Source organism: Cnephaeus nilssonii, assembly GCF_951640355.1.
Source record: "Cnephaeus nilssonii genome assembly, chromosome: 7".
In the NCBI taxonomy this organism is placed as follows: Eukaryota; Metazoa; Chordata; class Mammalia; order Chiroptera; family Vespertilionidae; genus Cnephaeus; species Cnephaeus nilssonii.
Window position 1 is genome coordinate 97,281,973 of NC_137078.1, and position 21,279 is coordinate 97,303,251.

Sequence of the window (21,279 nt, forward strand, 5' to 3'; positions counted from 1 at the left end):
AGCCTTTCCACAGCCAGCCACACCCCAGAGGTCAGGTCTGTCACCTGTCACCAATAGAGTGTGATTTATCTAGCTATTCTGAAGACTTCCTGCAGGGTCACTGTACAATAGCTCACTTTTGTAGAGCGTCTTATAAACCCCAAGGAAAGCTCTCTTCAGTGCAGGAAGCTGGTCCTCCATGAGGAGCTGCACAAAGGGGATGGTCCTAGGGTTTCTCCACAAGTTGACCAAGAGGGCAGAGGGTCCTTAATTGCAGCCCAGACCATTCTACAGGGAGGCGCTTGCTGTAGTTTAGTGGTAACGCTCTGCGCTTCCACTGCATCTGGCTCATCCTCAGAAACCCCTCCAGCCTTAGGACCACTAGTGGTGACTCAGAAGCTGCTGCTGATGTTTACTTTATGTGCCACTACGAGGTGGGGGTGGGGTGGGGTGGGGTTGGGGGCAAACTGCTGACAACTAAACGGTGTCACAGTGCTCTGAAACCTTGAATTGTGCGCTGCATCATGATTGCAGAGACGTTAAAGTGTGAAAAAAGTGTGTGTCGGAACTGATGAAATATAGGTGCTGGGTTCTGCCCCACGGCGCCCTCTGACAGTTTGTCCCGGTGACAAAGCAATGATCAGTGGTGACATATTGGTCTCCTCAAATTCTCTTGGACATTTCATTGGCTCAGAATGTTGACAATCCAGTCCTCTTCTGTCAGCTTTTCCTTACCAAGGAGTAGGCACATTCCCCCCCCCCCCCCCGATCCCAAAATGGGGATCAGTATTTTTACAGTGCCGCCTAACTCCTTAATGGAGTAAAAAGGCCAGCTCACATCTGCTTATGCAGTTAAATGTGGAGAGTTCGAAGCCGCCAGGTCCCTAGATGCCAGCTCATTTCATTTTTGTTTCCCAACTTCATCCACATAATAGACTGAGTCAGAGCTCTTGGACTTTGAGAAGCCAGGAAATCAGGATTTTACCCAAAGTATCAACTCTGCTTTGAGTCAAGGTAGTTGAAAATAAGCTTTGGATTCAGTCTATCAGCCCTCTCCCTTTTGTTCCTTTTCTCCCTCCTTTTCCTGGCAGCTTCTTTCTAATCATCTCTCAGAGCTCTTCATTTCGCTCTGGATGTGAAGAAAGGGCCAGGAGGAGAGAAACCTCCAGGCATCACCAGAAAAGGAGCAGAGCTCATTGTTGTAGAATAAAAAGATAATGGCCAATTTGTCAAGAAGTGTTGACAAGAAAGATAAAGTTGGAAGTAATTAACTGGCTGACATGCTGGGAGTGATGTGCCTGCCAATAGCTCCCTAAATCAGCCAGAGCCTTGGAGATGTGACAGCCATTCATCACTTTTACAGCACATCTCTGACAGGCCCCTGGGCTGCACAAATCCAGTGCTTTGACATTTCGGGGCTGTGCAGTCCTCCTGTGTCTTATGCTGGGTTGTGCTAGGGCACCCAGGTCCCGTGTCCACCCAAGAGGGGCCTGGAGGTGATGTGTAAAACGGGACAGCTTGCTTGGCTTATCGCTGAGCATGGTGCTCATTCTCAGGGGACGGGCACTGATGTCCAGGGCTGACCTTGAAGACTAGGACATCACTTAATGAGCATAGAGGTGCTGACCACGAGCTCCCAAGCAGCTCTTCTGGGGGCCTGGTCATCTAAAAGCGCCACTCCCAGCCAGCCAAGAGGGTACACCGCCCGCAATACTGGTTATATACACGAGATCTCTCAGCGGGATGAAATTAGTATGCAACCATTAAAAGTAATTATGAGGTAGGGAATGAATGAAAGTGCAAATGTCTGTATATCCTCTTTTATTTTTATTTTTTGTTAATCTTCTCCCAAGGACATTTTTCCATTGATTTTTAGAAAGTGGAAGGGAGGGAAGGAGTGAGAGGGGTGGGGAGGAAGGGAGGGAGAGAGAGGGAAACATCCATTGGTTGCCTCCTGCATGCATCCAGACTGGGGCCAGGAATCGAACCAGCAACGCTTCAGTGCATGGGCTGTCTCTCTAACCATTGAGCACACCAGCCAGGGCTGTATATCCTCTTGATATCCTAATTCATTGTGTTCTCCTCTCTGTCCCTCTTCATTGTCTTTCTAACACCCAGGTTCATTTGTAGGCTCTGGGTTTTAATATATGGATAGGCAGTTTCCATTTGTTCTGTAGAATCACAGCTATATAAATTCTCAACTGGATGTTCTCACAAATATGGAGTAGAATGTATACCCCTTCGCCCTTGTTAAGACAGCAATGGGAATTGGTATCCACCAGCTTAGAAAGTTCTTGCGAGACAGCCCTCTGTTCCTTCTGGTCTCAGTACACGTCGAGAGGAGATGGGAAATCTGGTCGACCTGTCACTTCTGCACACTGTTGTGGCACGTTGCTGCCCAGGCCTCTGTCTTGTTGAGCTTGTCAGTTGTCAGGTCTTTTCACACAGACCAACGTCAGTGGGGTCTGGTTTGTGTTGTTAGCGTTCATTTGCTGTCGAGCGGGGCTTTGAACAGTTTGCCCTTTGTAAGGCTCCAGCATTAACAGGGAAAGACTGAGGGGCACACAAGGGAGTGTTTATAGAACGGGCTGTAGAAGGCTCCCAGCTGCCCCATAAAACGAGAGCTCCTCATTAGGGGGGGCTTTTGAGCAAAGGTGATTTTTTCCCGTGAGCCAAACGTCATAGGCAGTTTCCATTTGCTCTGTAGATTCAGAGCAGTCTCTCCCACTAGTCTCATAAAACCACATCTGAGTTTAAAAGGGGAATATTTCAAAGGACAGGCTTGTGTCACCCAAGTAAGCAGGAGACTGGGGACTTAGTAGCTAGGAACTACTGAGTTTCCATGGAGGCTAATTTATCCCACACATTGCAATCTGGGCTTTGTCTGCCAGCCTGGCAGCCTTGAACAAGCTGCCTCGGAAAAGCTCGCTGTGGCAGCATGGCTGACTATTGCACTGGGAGACTTTAAGGCGTATTAGTACCTCCTGAAAGGAAATCAAAAACTAGGGGATGGCAGCTTACCGGGTGGAGGGGAGTGTTCGCCATAATGTCAGTGAGGACATTAAGATGAAGGTGCAGTAGGATTCCTTTCTCTTGAATGGCCAATGAGAGAGAGATAATCAAAACATCCCGTCCAGTGCTTTTATTCATTCATTTCACAATTATTTACTGGGTGCCTACTGATGCCCAGAGTAGAAAACGAAGACAGTGTCCCTCCCATTGCAGAGCTTACAGTACACTCGGCATTATTATTTAAGAGCCTTTCAAATGGTACAATTTTTTTAAGGGAAAGGATAACATCCAATAGCCTGTGACCTACTGGGCCACAGTTTCTTCATATTAAAATGGGAATATAAATAATAGTGTCTACTTCATGGGGTTGCGATAGCACATGTAAGCATTTAGCACAGTGAGCTCTCAATAAATTTAGGTATCTTTCTGTTGTCATTATAATACATTCTTGTCTCCCATGGTAGAGCGCCAGACGTCGTGGAGGAAGGGAAAAAAGCTAAAGTCCCAAACAAAACGACAGACTCTTGAGTACCAAGAGTTTTGTTCACTTACCTTTCCAGAACCTCCACGTCTGTGTTTGCATTCAACAGCAGCCTTAGATGCATTGGAGACCCCACGGAAGAAAAGGATAGAGAAGAGTAGCTTAGGGAGAAAGTCCTATGGAAAAGTAAAGTAAAAACAGGAAGGAGGAAAGATTAAACGGGTGATAACCGCTGGCTAACTTAAAAAGCTCTTCTTTGAGTAGTCAAAAGTGGGTGTGTACAGTCTTCTTCTTTCCTTCAGGTCTTCAAATGAGGAACTGAGAACTTAATATTTGAAAGGGACTCTTTCTCAGACCGATCCCACTCATTTTTCATGGATGTGTTTTAGTCCATTTCGTCAGGGTTGTAATTCCTGTGATTGCCTTGCTGAAGGCCTGGTCAGTAGTCCCTGGAAGGAGCCCGGCCCCTTTCTTCCTTTCCCCAGGGCTGTCTGCATCCTCGCCTGCCTCCACACACATTCAAGTGGGGAGGATTATGCAGATGACTTATTTGGCCTTTCTCTTAAAGAAGTGGGGCCATATGAGGAGTTTTCTTTTTTAATTTGCAAAGTTGTGGTGGAGGTATATCCGAGCCATAGCAACAGTGAAGTAAATTTGTATTTCTCCTCTGAGGCCTCCAGTCACTACTCCCTAATTTTCATCAGTTTTTGTAAAACTACTTTTAATGTGTAATGAGTGGGAGAGTGGCACGGGAAGAGACTTTCACTTGTTTTTGGTTTTGTGGTGCTTTATCCCTAGTGAGGCAAACTTTGCTAATACTTTTAATGTTTTCTTGAAAATAGAATATGTTCCAGAACACAAGATTAGAAGATAGTTGTTAGAACACCTAGATTTTGATGTTTCATCCTTAGAGATAACACCTTTCATTCAGGCAAAGAATACTTTATCTTCCTCATCAAAATAGTTTATATTCCTACCAGAACCATCCCAGTAGTCCACATTAGGACTATAAATAATATATAAAATATGTAGTTATTTATGTTTATATATGGTATGTTACATATTTGATTATAGTATAATAGATAACTGGTTTTCTTTTTCCTGCCTTCTTATGCTTCCAAAATCTTTACTTGGTTCAAGGAACTAGATAACCACAAATCTATACCCAGTGATATTAATTATCCTTAAAGTTCCCCCAGCCCCATGTGAGCGAGCAACAACATTGAGAACCTGACTTCGGGGCCAGGAGGAATGGGAAACTGCTTCACGATGAAAGTGCGGTGGTGTTAGTCCCTTTGGATTTGGCTTTTCATTCTCAGCTTAGAAAACCTCTATGAGTTCTACAGCAAAAAACTTGTGGAGAATGTTCTGGCTCACTGCTTTGCTTGGGCCAGAGCACTAAGGGGCCTGCCCAGTAGATCCCACATGGGGGTGCCTATCTATCTGCTCCTGTAAGTAAAAGAGAGGGACCACGGTACTGTGACCTTCACCTCTGGTTCCAGAGCCTGGTGCCTAGAGCTTGGACTATTTCACTAGCCCTCTACAGGATGAGTTTGGAACTTGATGATCTACTGGTGCTGGCTCCAGCCTCAACCTAAGATGTATGTTTTTTTGTAAAAAGCATAAAACTGTTTCTAACAACTTCTATTCTTGGACAAAAACAGATGAAAGAAAAAGCATTAATAAGGGCCTGCTTAGCAATTTTATATCCATTATTCCATTTAATTCCCTGAACCCTGTGAAGGAGGTAGTATTAGCCCCACTTTATTTTATTTTATTTTATTTTATTTTATTTTATTTTATTTTATTTTTAGAGAGAGAAGAGAGGAAGGGAGAGAAACTTTTATGTGAGAGAGAGAGAAACATCCATCAAGCATCAGTCGACTGACTCCTGCACGCCCCCAACCAGAGATTGAGCCCACAACCTGGGCATATGTCCTGACCAGGAATTGAACCGGCAACTTTTTGGTGTATGAGATGACACCCAACCAACTGAGCTACACTGGCCAGGGCTTAGCCTCATTTTATAGATGAGAAATTTGAAACTTAAAATTAGTGACTTGGTTATGGTCACCCAGCTTATAAGTAGCAGAATTGGACCTCCAGAAATGCAAATCCAAGTGTTTTGACTCCAAGTCCAAAGCTGCCTCACCGCCAACCTCGCCTTAATAAAGAAGAGGCACAGTATTGCTTTGGTCATAGAGGGGCTGTCCCCAGTCACTGAAGGCGTTGGGGAAAATCACTGCCCGTGTGGGCCTTAGTCTCCTCAGCAGTAAAACAGGATTGAAAATACCTTTTTCTTCATTCTCTTAGGGATGTGTGAGGTCAAGGCAGTGAGAGGTTGGAAAGATTGTTTGAAATGTGCTTCGTAAGAATGAGACATTAGATTATTACTTTCACAAATGTTAACTGCTCCAGTTCATCATATTTCTGGGCGGTTCCCTCTTGCTTTTATTGGAAGAAATGTAATGGTACTCAAATTTTTAAAAATAATATTTATGTGCTCACTTTGGCAGCACATATACTAAAATTGGAACGATACAAAGAAGATTAGCATGGCCCCTGTGCAAGGATGACACGCAAATTCGTGACCCGTTCCATTAAAAAAAAAGAAAAGAATAATAATATTTATAACAGTAATCTCTTGCCATATTACCACATTGAACCGAAAACCTGGAATTTCCCAAAACCACTTAAAAATGAATCCTAGTCAAATACTTTGTACTCAGGGCAGTAAACTGGATTCTTGCTTGTTAAACCAGTCTAGACTTCCAAGTTGGTCTGTCACATTTAAAAAAGTGCTCCCTACCTGTGAACAGATATAATCATATTGTCTTTGACTTGCTCAAGCCTGTGCCTTCCCTCCTAACTTCCTTTCATAACTCGAGCTTGGGTTTAGTGTTCTGTGGGCTGCTGTTCACCCTCTTACATAGGTTCCCACTGGAACAAGGTCCAAGTCCTGCGCTCTCCTGCTTTCAGGACCATTTGCAGCCTCCCTGATGAACTGATTCCAGCCACCAGGCCTTCCTGCATTACTGCTAGTTGCCCCAGTATAGTTACAGTCCTCCAGTCCCTATTGGCCACATGCTGCCCGCCCGTGACATCAGCAAAGAAGGTGGTGGTAGTGAAAGGCGTCTCTGCCAGAGACCAGGCAGGTAACGTTGGATGTGGTTCCTTCGCAGCCTGCTGCAGAAGTAGGTGAGGGGGCATCTGAACTCGGAGCAGACGAGATGTCAGGGGAGCAGGCAAGGTGGCTGCACAGCCATAGTCCCCGGGATTTGCTGTCATTGACGTGGGTGACCCAGCCTCACTGTCATTTCTGTGTTGCCCACAGAGCCCAGTGATTTTCATTTATTTTGGTTATTCTTATTACTGAAGGCAACTGGGGAGAAGAAGTAAGAGTTAAAAGTTCAAAGGTACCTCATCTGGTTCTGCTGTACAACAGGGACAGTTTTGGATCCAGAGTGGCTAGTTTTTAAAAGGCAGACATGTGCTGCCTGACCTAGTGTCTAAGAGGAAACCAGCCTGTGCCGGCTGGAGGAAGCGCCGAGCAGGCAAGCTTCCTGTCCACCAACTGTGCCCCCTCACAATGAGTATGCGATCAAGATGAAATCATTCAGGCTGAGCTTTCTGAGTGGTAATAGTAATTGATTCTCTGCATCTGCAAGACCTTGTCCCCAACATGCTGGTGAGCCACCTGCCCACAAATGACCCCACGCCTCCCATGCGCTGACATTTTGAGTATAACCACCTCATCCTTTTGTTTTCCCAGCATTAATAATAAGCTACAGCAGCCAGAGGCCGCTGCCGGGGTGTTGGAATATGCCATGAAACACTTCGGAGAGCTGGTAAGTGCTTCATTCCTTTTAGAAAAGTAAGAGGTGGCAACCTGACTAGGGATGCACTTGGCCACGACCTTGAGAATGTTACTCTCCTTGTCATTTTTCTTATTGGTAACAGTCTGTTGTAACTTACCTATACCTATACCTTAAGGACCAAGGAGACAGTGGCTATATGGACTCTATTCAAAGTGAACACATATCCTGAAGACAGATTTATCAAACTCTCAGCATGCGCCTAGCCCTTTGCTCAGTGCTTTCTATACTTCATCTAATTCAGTCCTCACAACAGCTTCATGAGTAGGTATTGTTATCCCATTTTACAGATGAGACTACGGTCCCGACAGGATAACAACCTCGCCTGAGCTGAGAGAGGGAATCAAAGGCAGAACCAGTACTTGAACCTGGGCAGTCTGGCATCAGAGCCCAGGTGTTTAGGCCTGACCTGATTTATCTTTATGTCATCTGTGGCAGCTGGCATTGCCACTGGCCCACAGTTAACACTCAGTACATCAGAAAAAAACCATGGCCAATTCTCCAGAAAAAATATACTATAATTTATACCTGATATTGAGTGATTGTTCCATTTCATTATTGCTTACATAGCTTCTTCTCTCCTGCCATCTTTGCCCTACCAATATTAAAATGTTTCCATTACTCTCTGTGGTCCTGGGAGGGTGCTTTGGTAACTTCCTAACCATATATAAAGCATCGACTTAATCAGCTTAGCATTGACTTCCTGGAAGGTCAGGGCGTTCTGGGTCCATATATTTGATAAGGAACCCTGCATTAGTAGTGTAGGTCACTTACTCTGGTTTGCTTTCATCAAGAGCCCAGTGTGTTAGAGTGAAGAAAATTGTGGCTACTTCCCAGGCTTTTGCTTCACACAAGGACTGAACCCATTATGGGAATATTTTGCTGTGTTGAGCATAGATCTGTAACTAGACTAAGAAAGCATCTCTCCAGATGACAAAACAAAAAGGACTATGTCTCATCCATCCATGCCACCGTCCTTGTTTGCAGAGGAAAGAAAGTTGGCAGAGAGGGCACTTAGGCAGTCCACCCAGACAAAGATGTACTCTTCTTTGATAGCCTTAAAGCTCTAGACCACAGTGAGTGCCAGTTTGAAACCAGGATGCCACAGTCATCTGGTATCAGGTGATCTCCCAACAGATGGTTTTTACCCCAGTGGCTGAGAATGCCAACCCTACATGAAAGTCCCTCTGTCTCCAGCTCCTAAACGTGTCCATTAGCTAAACCCATGGTTGCTTTTCTGATATATGTAGGTAGCTGAATCATATTAAACTTGACAATAGTTTGCTTTTTCTTGGCAGAGCCTGCGCTTTCTCAGCACAATTTATGTAACAGCAATCTCATTAGAATTTTGTGTGATGCATTGCTTAAACCTTATAGTTTCTGCAATCTATTGCACTTCAAAATATCCTGCCCCCTACCTGACCTGCTCCATATGCCGCTCCCTCTATTTTCTGCTTGTTCATACTGTGCGTGCCACACATTAGTCATTAGCCCCTCCTTTCTTTTTCCATCCCGTATAGAAACGCAAAACAGGAAATTCTCCAGTGTTACTTTTTAATTTAAGAGTTTTTAATTTCTCACTGTCTTTGCAGTCACTCTTTCTCTGTGAGTTTTCTCTTTCACGTTGAGGCATATTCTAAACAGGCTTGGGAAATGAAGCTTAGGTAGTTTTACCTGCCACGGAGCCAGAGATGCCATTTTGGGAACCCCACTATCCACTGACATTGGAGAAAGGGCTGTGGTGGAAGCAGGATTAGTTCAGGAGCAGCAGAGGGGATTGACTGCTGAAATAAACGAGGGGAAGTACAAGTTAACGACCGAAAATGGAAATGACCTCCTTACAGGGGTTCAAAAAGAAAAGACCCTTTCAGCGAGCTTAGAAGAGTTGCTGTGAGTGTATATGGTACTCAAATATCTGTTTTATTTAGAAAGGAGAGAAGGGCAATAGGGGGAAGTAATATGGGCAGTGCATTATATCACATAAATTCCACTGCAGAATCATACTGTTGTTAAAGAAATCCCTGGAGAGCCACTGCCCTGGTCTGGTAGAGAAATAGTCATTTACTAAGCTGGTGATGAAGCCCAGAAAACAAACTGAGGTGGAGGGCAGATGGAGGGCAGACTGAGACATAAAACAGCCCCCTGACCATTTAGAGAGCCACAGTCTGCAGCACCTCTTCTCACGTGGCCGACACTGCGTTTCAGCGTGGCACACCATCTGCCCAGTGCTGGAATCCACCCTTTGGCCCTGACACTGGTGAAGCTGCCAAGCACTGAGCAGGAGGGAACGTTGGATGGGAGACTTGAGGAGAAGGGGGAAAGGTTTTCCAAAGAATTTGAAGTGGTAGTATTATATTGTATTCTAAATTATTTCCTGGAAATTTAAAAATGCGTGAAGAGATGCAGTGAATCAAACGCCTTTAAAAAGTGAGCTGTTTTCCTCCAGTAAATATGCAGATGTGGCCTGACTTTCTGGCCCCATCAAGCAAGCAGCTGCCATCCCTGCCATGTGGCCGCCATCAGCACTCCAGCAGATCAAGGCCTTGGCACCCTGCAGGAGCTCTGTTCGGGGCTTCCTGCTGTCCCAGATGGTTTCTCCTGTCCTCGTATCCCTGCACACTGGCATTCTGGTGGCTTCTGTATCTGGGCAGGAAATGATGGGGGAGGACATGACCTGACATCTACTCTCAGATTATTCCAGGATCATTCATTCCATCGGTGTGCCAAGAACCAACATTCCTATCATCACCCAGCATACCTCAAACATTCCGGAGTTCTTTTCAGTCAAGGCCAAGACATACTGTGATAGGTGAAGTGTCATCCATACAACACAGCACCTTAGGAAAGAGTGTGTGGATTAAAACTGTACCCTCCTTGTTCTCCATGCCTCACCATAGTCCTTCTTTTCCACTTGGCAGGAGATCCAGGCCACCTGGTATGAGAAACTGCACGAGTGGGAGGATGCCCTTGTAGCCTATGATAAGAAAATGGACACCAACAAGGATGACCCAGAGCTGATGCTGGGCCGCATGCGCTGCCTCGAGGCCTTGGGGGAATGGTGAGCTGCAGCAGGGTGATGACCGAGTGGCTGCTAGAGAAGTCCTGTCTTTGAAAGGCCTCCCCCAAACAGAGTTCTCTAAGTTTGTTTCATTTGGTATTTTCCCATGAATATTTCTGTCTCTGTTCTGTCTCAGTGCTAAATAGAAGAAAAGGTTCTTTAAAAACAAAAACAACTTAGACTTTATCATGCTCTGGGACAGGACAGGCTTGGGTTGTGCTCTGGATCTGCTCCTTTCATCTGCCTCTCGACCTTGACTGACTGATGAAGACCGCCTAGGTCTTCTTTGTTAGCACTTGCCAGTGAGTTTAGGAAAGAACAAATGGCTGCCCTCTTCAGGTGCTTCAGCTTTACTGAATGCTTGCTTATATGCCCAGCCCCATGCCAGGCTCCAGGTGTAAAAAAGACAGAAAACAAGGCCTCCGTTGTGAGGTGGTGAGACAAGCACAAATAGATAGTTACTGAAGCCTGAGCGAACGGCAACCATGGTATGAACTCGTGACTTCACAAGATCGAAGGCTGATCATGCAGTTCCCCCTGGAGGAAGGGCCAAGGTTGGGAGGCAGGTGAAGGAGAGTGGGGAGAGGGAAAAGGGAGTTCTAGGTAGAAGCAACAGTGGTGCTCAGTTGAGAACACTTGCCTACGTCTTGGTTTGGGGAATTTATGGAGACGGTGAAGAAAAAATGGTTTTCATTCTGTTTTCTAGCATCAAGTGCAGTTTTTTAAATAATTAAAACAAGATGCCACACTCCAGTCATTAAATAGTTTAACTACAGTTTTAAATAGTTAAAATGCCATACCACTTTTTCTCATGAGCAGATTATCTGACCTTCTGTTGGACATAGAATGGTCCTCCATTCGTTCATTCAACCAGTAATTATTGAGCGCTTTTTCTTTGCCAGCGTCCGTGCCAGGCCCCAAGGACACAGCCATGAATGAGAAGGACATGACCCCTGCCTTTCCCGAGCTTTTGGAGCAGACAACCAGGCTGTTGTAATGCAGCGTGAATACGGTTACACAGGGAAGCCCAGGGAACTGTGGGAAATAAGACTCCTAATCCAGGCTTGGAAGGTTCAAGAAAGCTTCCAGTTGGGAGTGATATCCTACTTGGACCTGTGCAGTGAGGAGGAGCAAGCAATGTAGATTCAAGGTTCTGAAAGTTCAGTATGGCTGGAGGGTCAGCTGTGATGTGGAAAGAGGTAAAAGGTGAGCAGGAGAAGTAGGCAGGGACCGTAGCATGTGCGTGCGGCTTATAGGCCAAGTTAGGCATTGGGACTTTAACCTAAGAGCTACTGGGCAGCCATCCAAATATTTGAAGAGCCATAATCGACAGGTTTATTTTATAAAAAGACCCTTTAGGGGCAAATTGAAGAGGACTGAAGGAATGCCAGAGGAGATAGTAAGACAAGTTCAGAGGCCGTCCAAGGGGAGAGATGATGGTGGCAAACAGGGAGAGCTGAGGCAGTGGGGATGGAGAAAGGCGGGATCCAGAGATGTTTAGGAGGTGGCATTAGTGGGATTTGGAGACTTATTAGATGTGGAAGTGAGGAGGGTAAAGGCATTACAGTTTGAGCTTCCAGAATGAAGGTGAGGCTGGAACACCCAGCACTCCTCAGAGGCCTGATTAACCCAAAGCATAAGGTTCCCCTGAACCGGGCCTCCAAGGAGCTGTCTTGGGGAGATAGAATCCGTAGGCCTGTGCCCTTGCATTTGGATCTGCACAGGGAACCTCTGTCCCTGAAGGCTTCTATTTTTTAATGTACAGCTTTGTATTCGTTTTTTAAAGCATTATTTTTTGAAAAGGTAATATATATATAGCACAGAATTCAATAGTAAAAAAACAGTGATGGAACTGTGAAAACCAAGTCATCCCCTTGTCTCCCAGCCACGGAGACCAGGTCCTCATGTAGACTTCAGGGAGGACCCGTGCACGCAGGCATCTGTTTTGACGGTGCAGTCAACACACCGTTTTGCACCTTGTCTTTTTCATTTAACAAGTCTAGACCACTAGACTTGTGAGTACCTACAGGTGCTTCTTCATCTTTTCAATGACTGCATCACTAAACCACAGTCTCTTTAATATAGGCAAATTTTGATTTGTTTAAAAATTTTATACCTCAGAGTTTAAAAAATATAATTGAAAAATCAAAGTAAGACTTCTAAAAAGAATGATCTCTTGCTGCACATATTCTTTCTGTACCTAATTACAGATATTCTTTTGCTAAATGATTGCTATTTTTATTTCTTAATATAGAGTTATATTTCCCAAATAAAAGATGTTGTATATGAAAATTTAATGTCAATGAAATTAGCCTTAGGCATTGGATCACATATATATACAGATAATAGTCTGCATATAGTTATTTGAAATTGGTTTGTCTGACAGCCATTATTAGAGAGATTCAAGTGTTATCATTTATTTTCATAATTAGCATTTCACATTCATCATTTACCTCAATAAATTGAGGAAACATATCCTATCAAATCTGCTCCATCCGTTTGTGCAACTAAAGCTGGGGTGTGTGTTTTATGTCCAACAGGTATCTAAACTGCACTCTCCAATGTGGTGGCCACTAATTAAATTAATAATCCAGTCACACTAGCCACATTTCAAGTCCTCAGTAGCCACTGTGTCTAGTGGCTACCGCATTGAATAGGGCAGATACAGAATATATCCCTCACCATAGAATCTTCTATTGGCTGGTACTGATCAAAAGTAAGAGAAACTACATTATTTCAAAACCAATTTTCTTTAACTTTCAAATTGGTTATCATACAACTATATGTTAAGAAGAAGATAAAAAAACAATGTAAATATTCTCAAAATCTAACTCTAATCAATTCTTCAAATTATATATATATATAAAGAGCCAGGGTCCGTAATGTCCAAAACAACCAAATGGATGACCGAACACTGGAAGTCAGTCCTGCAGTCAGTGCTGGGTTGCCGTGGCAAGGGGGCTGTGGATCAGGCCTGGAGAGAGAAGCAGGGTCTGATCCACAGCCTCCGTGGCAGCTGTTGATCAGCCCTTGCCTCTCTTTCTCTCCAGGCCTCGCCAGCAGCTGCGGGGGCTGCTGATCAGCCCCGCCTCTCTGATCAGGCCTGGAGATAGGCCTGGAGACGCTGACTGGCATAGAAACCGACCACTCAGAACCAAATCTGGGTGAACTGCGAGGAGCCAATGGCTGCCTAGGATGCGGAGCTTTAGACGCTGACTGGCATAGAAACTGACCAATCAGAACCTAATCTGGGTGAACTGCGAAGGCAGAACCTAAGGTGGGGGCTGAGGAGGGGTTTTAAGGGCAATAGCTGTTTGGTGTAAGGTTCAATTTTTTAATGACCAGTTTGGCAGTATAGTGCATATGGCTGGCTATCAGTCCAGATATAGGGATTATGTATTTTTGTCTGCCAAGAGCATCTCCTCCTGCTGAAAAAGGCTTTCCCCCCCTCCCCCATTTAAGCAATCCTATCCTGTATAATCTATCTATACTAATAAAAGAGTAATATGCTAATTAGACTGGGTCGACCGGCCATCTTCCGGATGTCCGACTTCCTTCCAGACAAAGCCATGGTGGTGGGAGCCAATGCAGAGGCAGTTGGGCAATCAGGCCAAGCAGGGTAGGACAGTTGAGGGTGAGATCAGGCTGGCAGGGGAGGGCAGTTGGGTGTGAGATCAGGCTGGCAGGGGAGGGAAGTTGGGGGCGAGATCAGGCCGGCAGGGGAGGGAAGTTGGGGGCGAGATCAGGCCGGCAGGGGAGGGCCATTGGGGACAAGATCAGGCCAGCAGGGGAGGGCAGTTGGGGGTGAGATCAGGCCAGCAGGGGAGGGCAGTTGGGGTGAGATCAGGCCAGCAGGGGAGGGCAATTAGGGGTGATCAGGCAGGCAGAGGCAGTTAGGGGTGATCAGGCCGGCAGGGGGGAGCAGTTAGGGGCGATATCAGGCCAGCAGGGGAGGGCAGTTAGGGGCAATCAGGCAGGCAGAGGCAGTTAGGGGCAATCAGGCCAGCAGGGGAGGGCAATTAGGGGTGATCAGGCAGGCAGAGGCAGTTAGGGGTGATCAGGCAGGCAGGGGGGAGCAGTTAGGGGCGATATCAGGCCAGCAGGGGAGGGCAGTTAGGGGTGATCAGGCAGGCAGAGGCAGTTAGGGGCAATCAGGCAGGCAGGCAGGTGAGCGGTTAGGAGCCAGTGGTCCCAGATTACAAGAGGGATGTCTGACTGCCAGTTTCGGACATCCCCCAAGGGGTCCCTGTTTGGAGAGGGTGCAGGCTGGGCTGAGGGAACCCCCTCACCACCGCCCCCCATGAATTTCGTGCACCAGGCCACTAGTTTAGTATAAATGTCACAGCCTCACATCAAAGTCTTTTGTGTTGTGATCTCAGCCCACTTCTTCAGCCCATTTCTCAGTGACCTCTACCTCAGAATCTGTGCTCTGGCCAAACTATTTGCTCTACTCCAAACTCCACAGAATTTTTTCTCTGCATTCCTTCAGTTTCCTGAATTGCCTACCTTTTCTTCTGCTCCTTTGCCTTGTTTTTGAAACCCTGCCCCATCATTCAAGGTCTACCTGGACTGCCTTTTCCTCCTTTGAATCTTTCCTGGTCCCTTCCCCTCCCACCTTTTCTAAATTAAAGACAACTACTTTCCTTAGATGGGTTAAGTAGGGACAGCTTGGATATATGAGAAGAGATCTTAGATGCAATTTTGTCTAGTCCACCTATGTGACACTTGGGAAACTGAGCATCTTAGAAGTTGGCACAGCCAGCCTGAGGTCTCCCAAGAGCCCTGTGATCCAGGTCTCCTGACACTGCAGTACTCAGTCCCATTTACCTTGGACCTCTTGGGTTCATTCCAGTTTTATAATCACCTATAAAGTATAAGTGACAGTGATGCTGACCAAGGGATTTAAGAATGCAGCAGACTAAAAGATTTTTAAAAGAGATGAAGAAGCAGAATTCTCTTCCTGATTATATGTAGATTCCTTACATGGTTTATTCAGTCAGTTCATTTAGAGTATAATTTCTAAATTGCTTTTGCTTTGAGTATATATCCTGAACATGCCTGAGGCAGGTGTTTGCTAGAGGTGGAATGATCTAGGGCTACCACTGAGCTAAGACCCTACCCCAATGCCCATACTCATCTGTCTCTAGGAAGCAAAACTATAGGAGTCAGTCTCCAACCCCATAATGCACACAGCCACAGCTGCAGCCAAAGTGAGCCTAGGTAAACCCCCTCACCACACTATTCCTTAGATGGCCTCTGGATCCTTGAGAACAGGTTATTTGGGAGTCAGCCAACCACTTAGGTGTTCTAAGCTTTCTGCTGCTATACTGGGTAGGAAAGTCAAAGTCCTGGGATGAAGCCTTTACCTATTCCTCCCTGGTGTGCAGTGAGAGGTGTCAGAAAGCAGAACCTCATGTTTGTCCCACACACAGTCTCACATTTTTTATTAATTTGATTTTGTTCTCCCCCCAACCCCCCCCAACCCCGCCTTTGAGATTTAGGACTCAGTATATTTTGCATTCTTTTTTTTCTTTTTCTTTTTCATGCTTACTTGTAACAAATACTGTGGGAGAGGAACCCCATCTCCCTGGGTAGAGTTCTGACAATTGTTGACACAGCCGCAGCTTTGAAGGCGGTGCCTGTATCCACTGTCAGGGCCGCCTCCCCAGGATGCTGCTCCTGCACTGCTTCCTGCCTGGTCTCTTGGGGTAATCATTCATAGTGTTTCATATTGAACTTGCTCCCTGCCTCTAAATGAAAAGCAAAGCTAAACCCTTAGATTCGCAGCCCAGAAAGGGGTAGCCCTGACAAAAGGCTAGAGGGATGCTGAACTGTTTGTGACAACAAGCTTTGGATTCTGCTTTCCCTGCATCTTCCCTCAAGGCGTGTGCCTTTGTTCTCTCTCTCTCCCCTAAGCTCCAAGGGCCCTTCTTTTGCCTCTGTAATTTGTTTCCTGAGCCCACGCAGCCCAGCTGGCTCACTTTTTCTACCTCTTGAACTTTCTAAATAAATTTTTGGAGAGGAGAAACCAAGATGGTGGCATAGGTAAACACCTGAACTTGCTGCCGCGCACAACCACTTCAAAACTACAACTAAAACACAAAACGGACATCATCCAGAACCACAGGAAGGCTGGCTAAGTGGAAGTTCTACAACTAGAAGGGAAGAGAAAAGCACACTGAGACTCAGAGGAGCTGCGGAAGTAAAGTCCAGAGGTACGGAGGCGCACACATGGAGAGGGCTGGCAACTGAGTACACAGCTGGCTTTTTCAATCTGCAGGGAGACACAAGCTCCCGACTGCTCTGAACTCGTTTCGGGTGAGACTCTGGGGACCCAGACTCATACAGGGAGAAACTGGCCTGTCTGGCAGCGGGTGGAACTCAAGGGCAGCTTTCTCTCAGAGGTGCTTGCAGCAACTACCTAGGGACACTGAAACCCAGGGGCCTCTTAGGGCAGGGCTGATGGGAAGCCATTGCTGTTTGCTCCGCCCTGAGACTCCACCCCATCCAAGCTGTGCGCAGGGGCTTTTGCATATGAATGGCCTGGTCCTTTGAAATCTAAACCTACCTAACAAACTGCAGCTGAGTCAGAAAGACCCAGAACATCCAAAAGAAGGCCCAAGGCCCCAAAACATCTTGCATTGCTTCACAGCTGGGCCTCATCTGGGCACCTCCAAAACCCAAACAAAGAAGAGGAATCTGTAGATCTCTCCATAGCTCCTGCTGGGTGGCCTCAGGCAGAGGCTAAATTAGCACCTCCTTGGAGATCCAAGAGCCAGGGTACCCACGGGTCAGAGGGGGACCATCCAGATTACAACTCCTCAGATCCATAATACTCAAGGGGCAGACTCAGTGAGCACCAAAACCACACTGAAGCAAGTCGTGCCCCATAAGGGTTTCTCCAGCACAGAAGTTCTCCCATCGTAGACACAGCTGATGATCCTCACAACCAATTGACCCGGAGGTCATTTCCTCCGAGTGATACCAACAACAATCAAGGCTTAACTACAACAAGACTTGCACACAGCCCACAAAGGGGTGCACCAAGAGTGTCCACCTCAGGTAACTGGGGAGGCTGAGCCACTGGGCCCTATAGGACACCTAGCACACAAAGCCACTCTATCAACTCAGGGAAGCATCCAAAATGCGGAGTCAAAGAAACAGGTCACAAATTAAAGAAATGGAGGAAAGCAAACAACTGGATATAGAGTTCAAAACCACGGTTATAAGATTTTTCAAGAATTTTCTACAAAAGGCCGATAAATTTAGTGAGACCCTCAAGGATATGAAAAAGGACCAACTAGAAATTAAGCATACACTGACTGAAATAAAAAATAATATACACACTTTGTTATTTTTGAAAAGGCCACCTCAGGCTGGTCCACAATCAGGTACAAGCATAAGAGGACTTCCTCCTCTGATGCCCCCTGCCCCGCCCCTCTTGTCAATCAACGTTGTGTGCATCCACTCTGTTTAACCATGGTCTTTGGAAAGGATTTGTTTCCCTTCATTTGTCAATGTTTGCTGAAGACTTGGATAAATGCAGACGAGCATACATAATAAAGTGCTATGAATTTCAGCACTCAAAAAAAATAATAATAATATACAGAGATCCAACAGCAGACTAGAGGATCGCAAGAATCAAGTCAAAGATTTGAAATACAAAAGAAGCAATAAACACCCAACCGGAAAAGAAAAAAGAATCCAAAAATATGAAGATAGTGTAAGGAGCCTCTGGGACAACTTCAAGCGTACCAACATCAGAATTATGGGGGTGCCAGAAAAAGAGAAGAGAGCAAGATACTGAAAACCTATTTGAAGAAATAATGACAGAAAACTTCCCCCACCTGGTGAAAGAAATAGACTTACAAGTCCAGGAAGCGCAGAGAACCCCAAACAAAAGGAATCCAAAGAGGACCACACCAAGACACATCATAATTAAAATACCAAGAGCAAAAGACAAAGAGAATATTAAAAGCAGCAAGAGAAAAACAGTTACCTACAAGGGAGCACCCATACGATTGTCAGCTTATTTCTCAACAGAAACTATGCAGGCCAGATGGGAGTGGCAAGAAATAGTCAAAGTGATGAATAGCAAGAACCTACAACCAAGATTACTCTACCCAGCAAAGCTATCTTTCAGAACTGAAGGTCAGATAAAGAGCTTCACAGATAAGAAAAAGCTAAAGGAGTTCATCACTGCCAAACCAGTATTATATGAAATGCTGAAAGGTATTCTTTAAGAAGAGGAAGAAGGAAGAAAAAGGTAAAGATAAAAAATTATGAACAACAAATACTTACCTATCAACAAGTGAATCTAAAAATCAAGTGAATAAAAAATCTGATGAACAGAATAATCTGGTGAATATAATAGAATCAGGGGTATAGAAAGGGAGTGGACTGACAATCCTCGAGGGGAAAAGGGTGCGGGGGGTGCGGGAAGAGACTGAACAAAAATCATACACCTATGGATGAGGACAGTGCGGTGGGGGTAAGGGCATGGGGTGGGATGGGAAGCGGATGGAGGGGAAAAAGAGGAACAACTGTAATAATCTGAACAACAAAGATTTAAAAAGAAAAAATAAACTTTTGCTTTTATTTGGGGGGGGGGGAATGAGTACCAGAGTCTGTTGAGCATCACTCAAAATCTCAATACCTCATAGTCTTTAGCCACATTCATGGTAATTGTGCAAACTTCTGAGAATAAGCAGTGTCTACCTATGACCATTGAAGAGCCTTCTTCCCTCGGTGCAGATCGATTTCATTTCAGCCTGCAGCCATTGGTATAATACTTCGAAGAGCCAGTTCTCCCTATAGCTTTGAGCTAAAAATGAATGTCCAGATGTGTCTCTTCAGATTGCTTTCTCTCTAGGCCTGCCAAAGGGAATGAGCTGGAGTTCACTGGCATGCAAGAGAGGGTATTTAATATTTATGAAGGGGGCCAGATGTTCAGGGCATTTCACATCACATCAAGTTAGACATGGTCTCTATCTTTGATAAACTCACTGTCAGATAAATTATGCGTACCAGGCCAAAGGAACAACAAATTGCCAGTCACTTCTCTGTCATGTGACCCAGTTGAAAGTGCTTTTTATTTAAAGGCTCCTGCAGGAGTTCAAGGCAGGTCCCTATCATCCCGTTCCTCTGTGGCCCCCAGCTAACCCAAGAGCAAAAGAACAGCAAGTTACAGAGGTGATTTTGATTAACCCAAGCGTATAATTCTTTTCCTCCAGGGGGCAGCTCCACCAGCAGTGCTGTGAAAAGTGGACCCTGGTTAATGATGAGACCCAAGCCAAAATGGCCCGGATGGCTGCTGCAGCTGCATGGGGTTTAGGTAAGGCTTTCCTCATAGGCACCTAGTCAGTATGGGGAGAGTGAGGCTGGGTGCTCACATCGGAAAGCAAGGTACTGCAACTGTAGGTAGGATGTCAGATCTGCAAAAGTGTCAAACAGTCTGTGTGCCTCTGTCTTTTACATCTGTCCCCACTGGATGATTTTGACTAACTTGTTAGACTTGGATAAAAATGGCTTTGCACGGGGAAGCCAAGGGAAGCAGTGAGCAAGCATCGAAATTCAGATAATTTAGTGAGGTGTATTTGGTTTTGTTTTGGGTTTGCCTTTTGCTTTAAACAAGTTACTGGTTTATTTTCTCTCTTATTAAAGAAATCTCAAGGTAGGAATTCCCAGACTAGTATTCTGTCTCCATTGTCGTTAGCCTTTTTCCATATTTCTGCTTTGCATGGGGCCTCTGTGTTCAGTCTACCTCATGATCCAGTACAGTTGCTGGGGCTCCACCCATCATGTCTTTAACCCAAGCAGGAACAAAGAGAGAAGATAGCTGTCTGTCTCCTTTTATTTCTTAACTTTCCCAACATAGACCAGTATAAAAGTGAAGAAGATCATATAATGAGCCCCCATCAATGCCTTTCACTGTCTCTAACAATTACAAACATTTTAACAATTTTGTTTTCTCCCTTCTCCTCCTTGCTGCCTGCCTTACTCCCATTCTTCAAGTATTTTAAAGCAGAGGTTTCCTTTTAACCCCCACAGACTGTGGATTTCTGACATCAACCCCGGTTGAGAGGATTACCAGTGTCTGTTCAGAGATGTTAATGAGGGGAAGGGTCCATAGGGTGTTGCAGGAGAAGAGCTTCACCCATCAGTCCCGCGGAAGGTTACATAACCTTCCGCCCACATTCTCTCCCTCTAGAGGCACAGAGCTTATAGCCTTTCCTTTCATGAGCTCTGGGCTGGATCCAAAACATTTTTCAAAAATAAATTACTTCCTGAGGAGTCATTGTTTGCTATTTTGCTTTTACCCAGAGGCATAGAGAATGGATGAGCTACTGGGCTGGAGTGAAAGGCAGGAAAATGCCTTATGAAATTGGCAGCCCTGCAGTTTGCAGCTAATGAAGCTGATATCTTTTCTGCAGATGGTCTTGGAACTCCTGGCATTCGATACATGCTCACCCCACCAGGGGAAGCCATTCCGGCTGCATTCCTGGCTGCAGCCATTTTCCCACTCGGCCACGACACAGGCTACTGTGCCATGACTAAGCCCATCTTTCTATTTATCTCCTCCCTTCAGAGGCAAAGGTACTGCCAGAGTGAGACGGGCAAACTATTTGTCTAATCCCGTCCCCTTGTCTGGATAATGGCCATTTTCAGTTGTTAAGGGGAAAATGTAATTTCCAATGTACCATTGAACTGGGAGAGGCTTCACTAGTGAGGACGAAAGCCATTCCCTCTCACCTAGAGAAACCTGAGCGGGTTCTCCAGGTTAACGAAGTACTGCATCAAACCCTCTTGTCATGCGGGCTTTGCACTCGGGCCGTTCCTCCCATCTTTCATGGAGCTCCCTGGGGCAGCGTGGA

The 21,279-nt window shown here is 45.6% G+C and overlaps 1 protein-coding gene across 1 annotated transcript in view; it reads left to right on the top strand.

Annotated features, from left to right (window-relative positions):
* MTOR (mechanistic target of rapamycin kinase) overlaps positions 1 to 21,279 on the top strand; it is a 111,842-nt gene that overhangs the window by 58,751 nt on the left and 31,812 nt on the right. Inside the window, exons 29-31 of the mRNA XM_079776770.1 lie at positions 7,245 to 7,320; positions 10,266 to 10,405; positions 19,639 to 19,739. Coding sequence (XP_079632896.1) covers positions 7,245 to 7,320; positions 10,266 to 10,405; positions 19,639 to 19,739 — 317 coding nt within the window. The remainder of the gene's footprint in view (positions 1 to 7,244; positions 7,321 to 10,265; positions 10,406 to 19,638; positions 19,740 to 21,279) is intronic.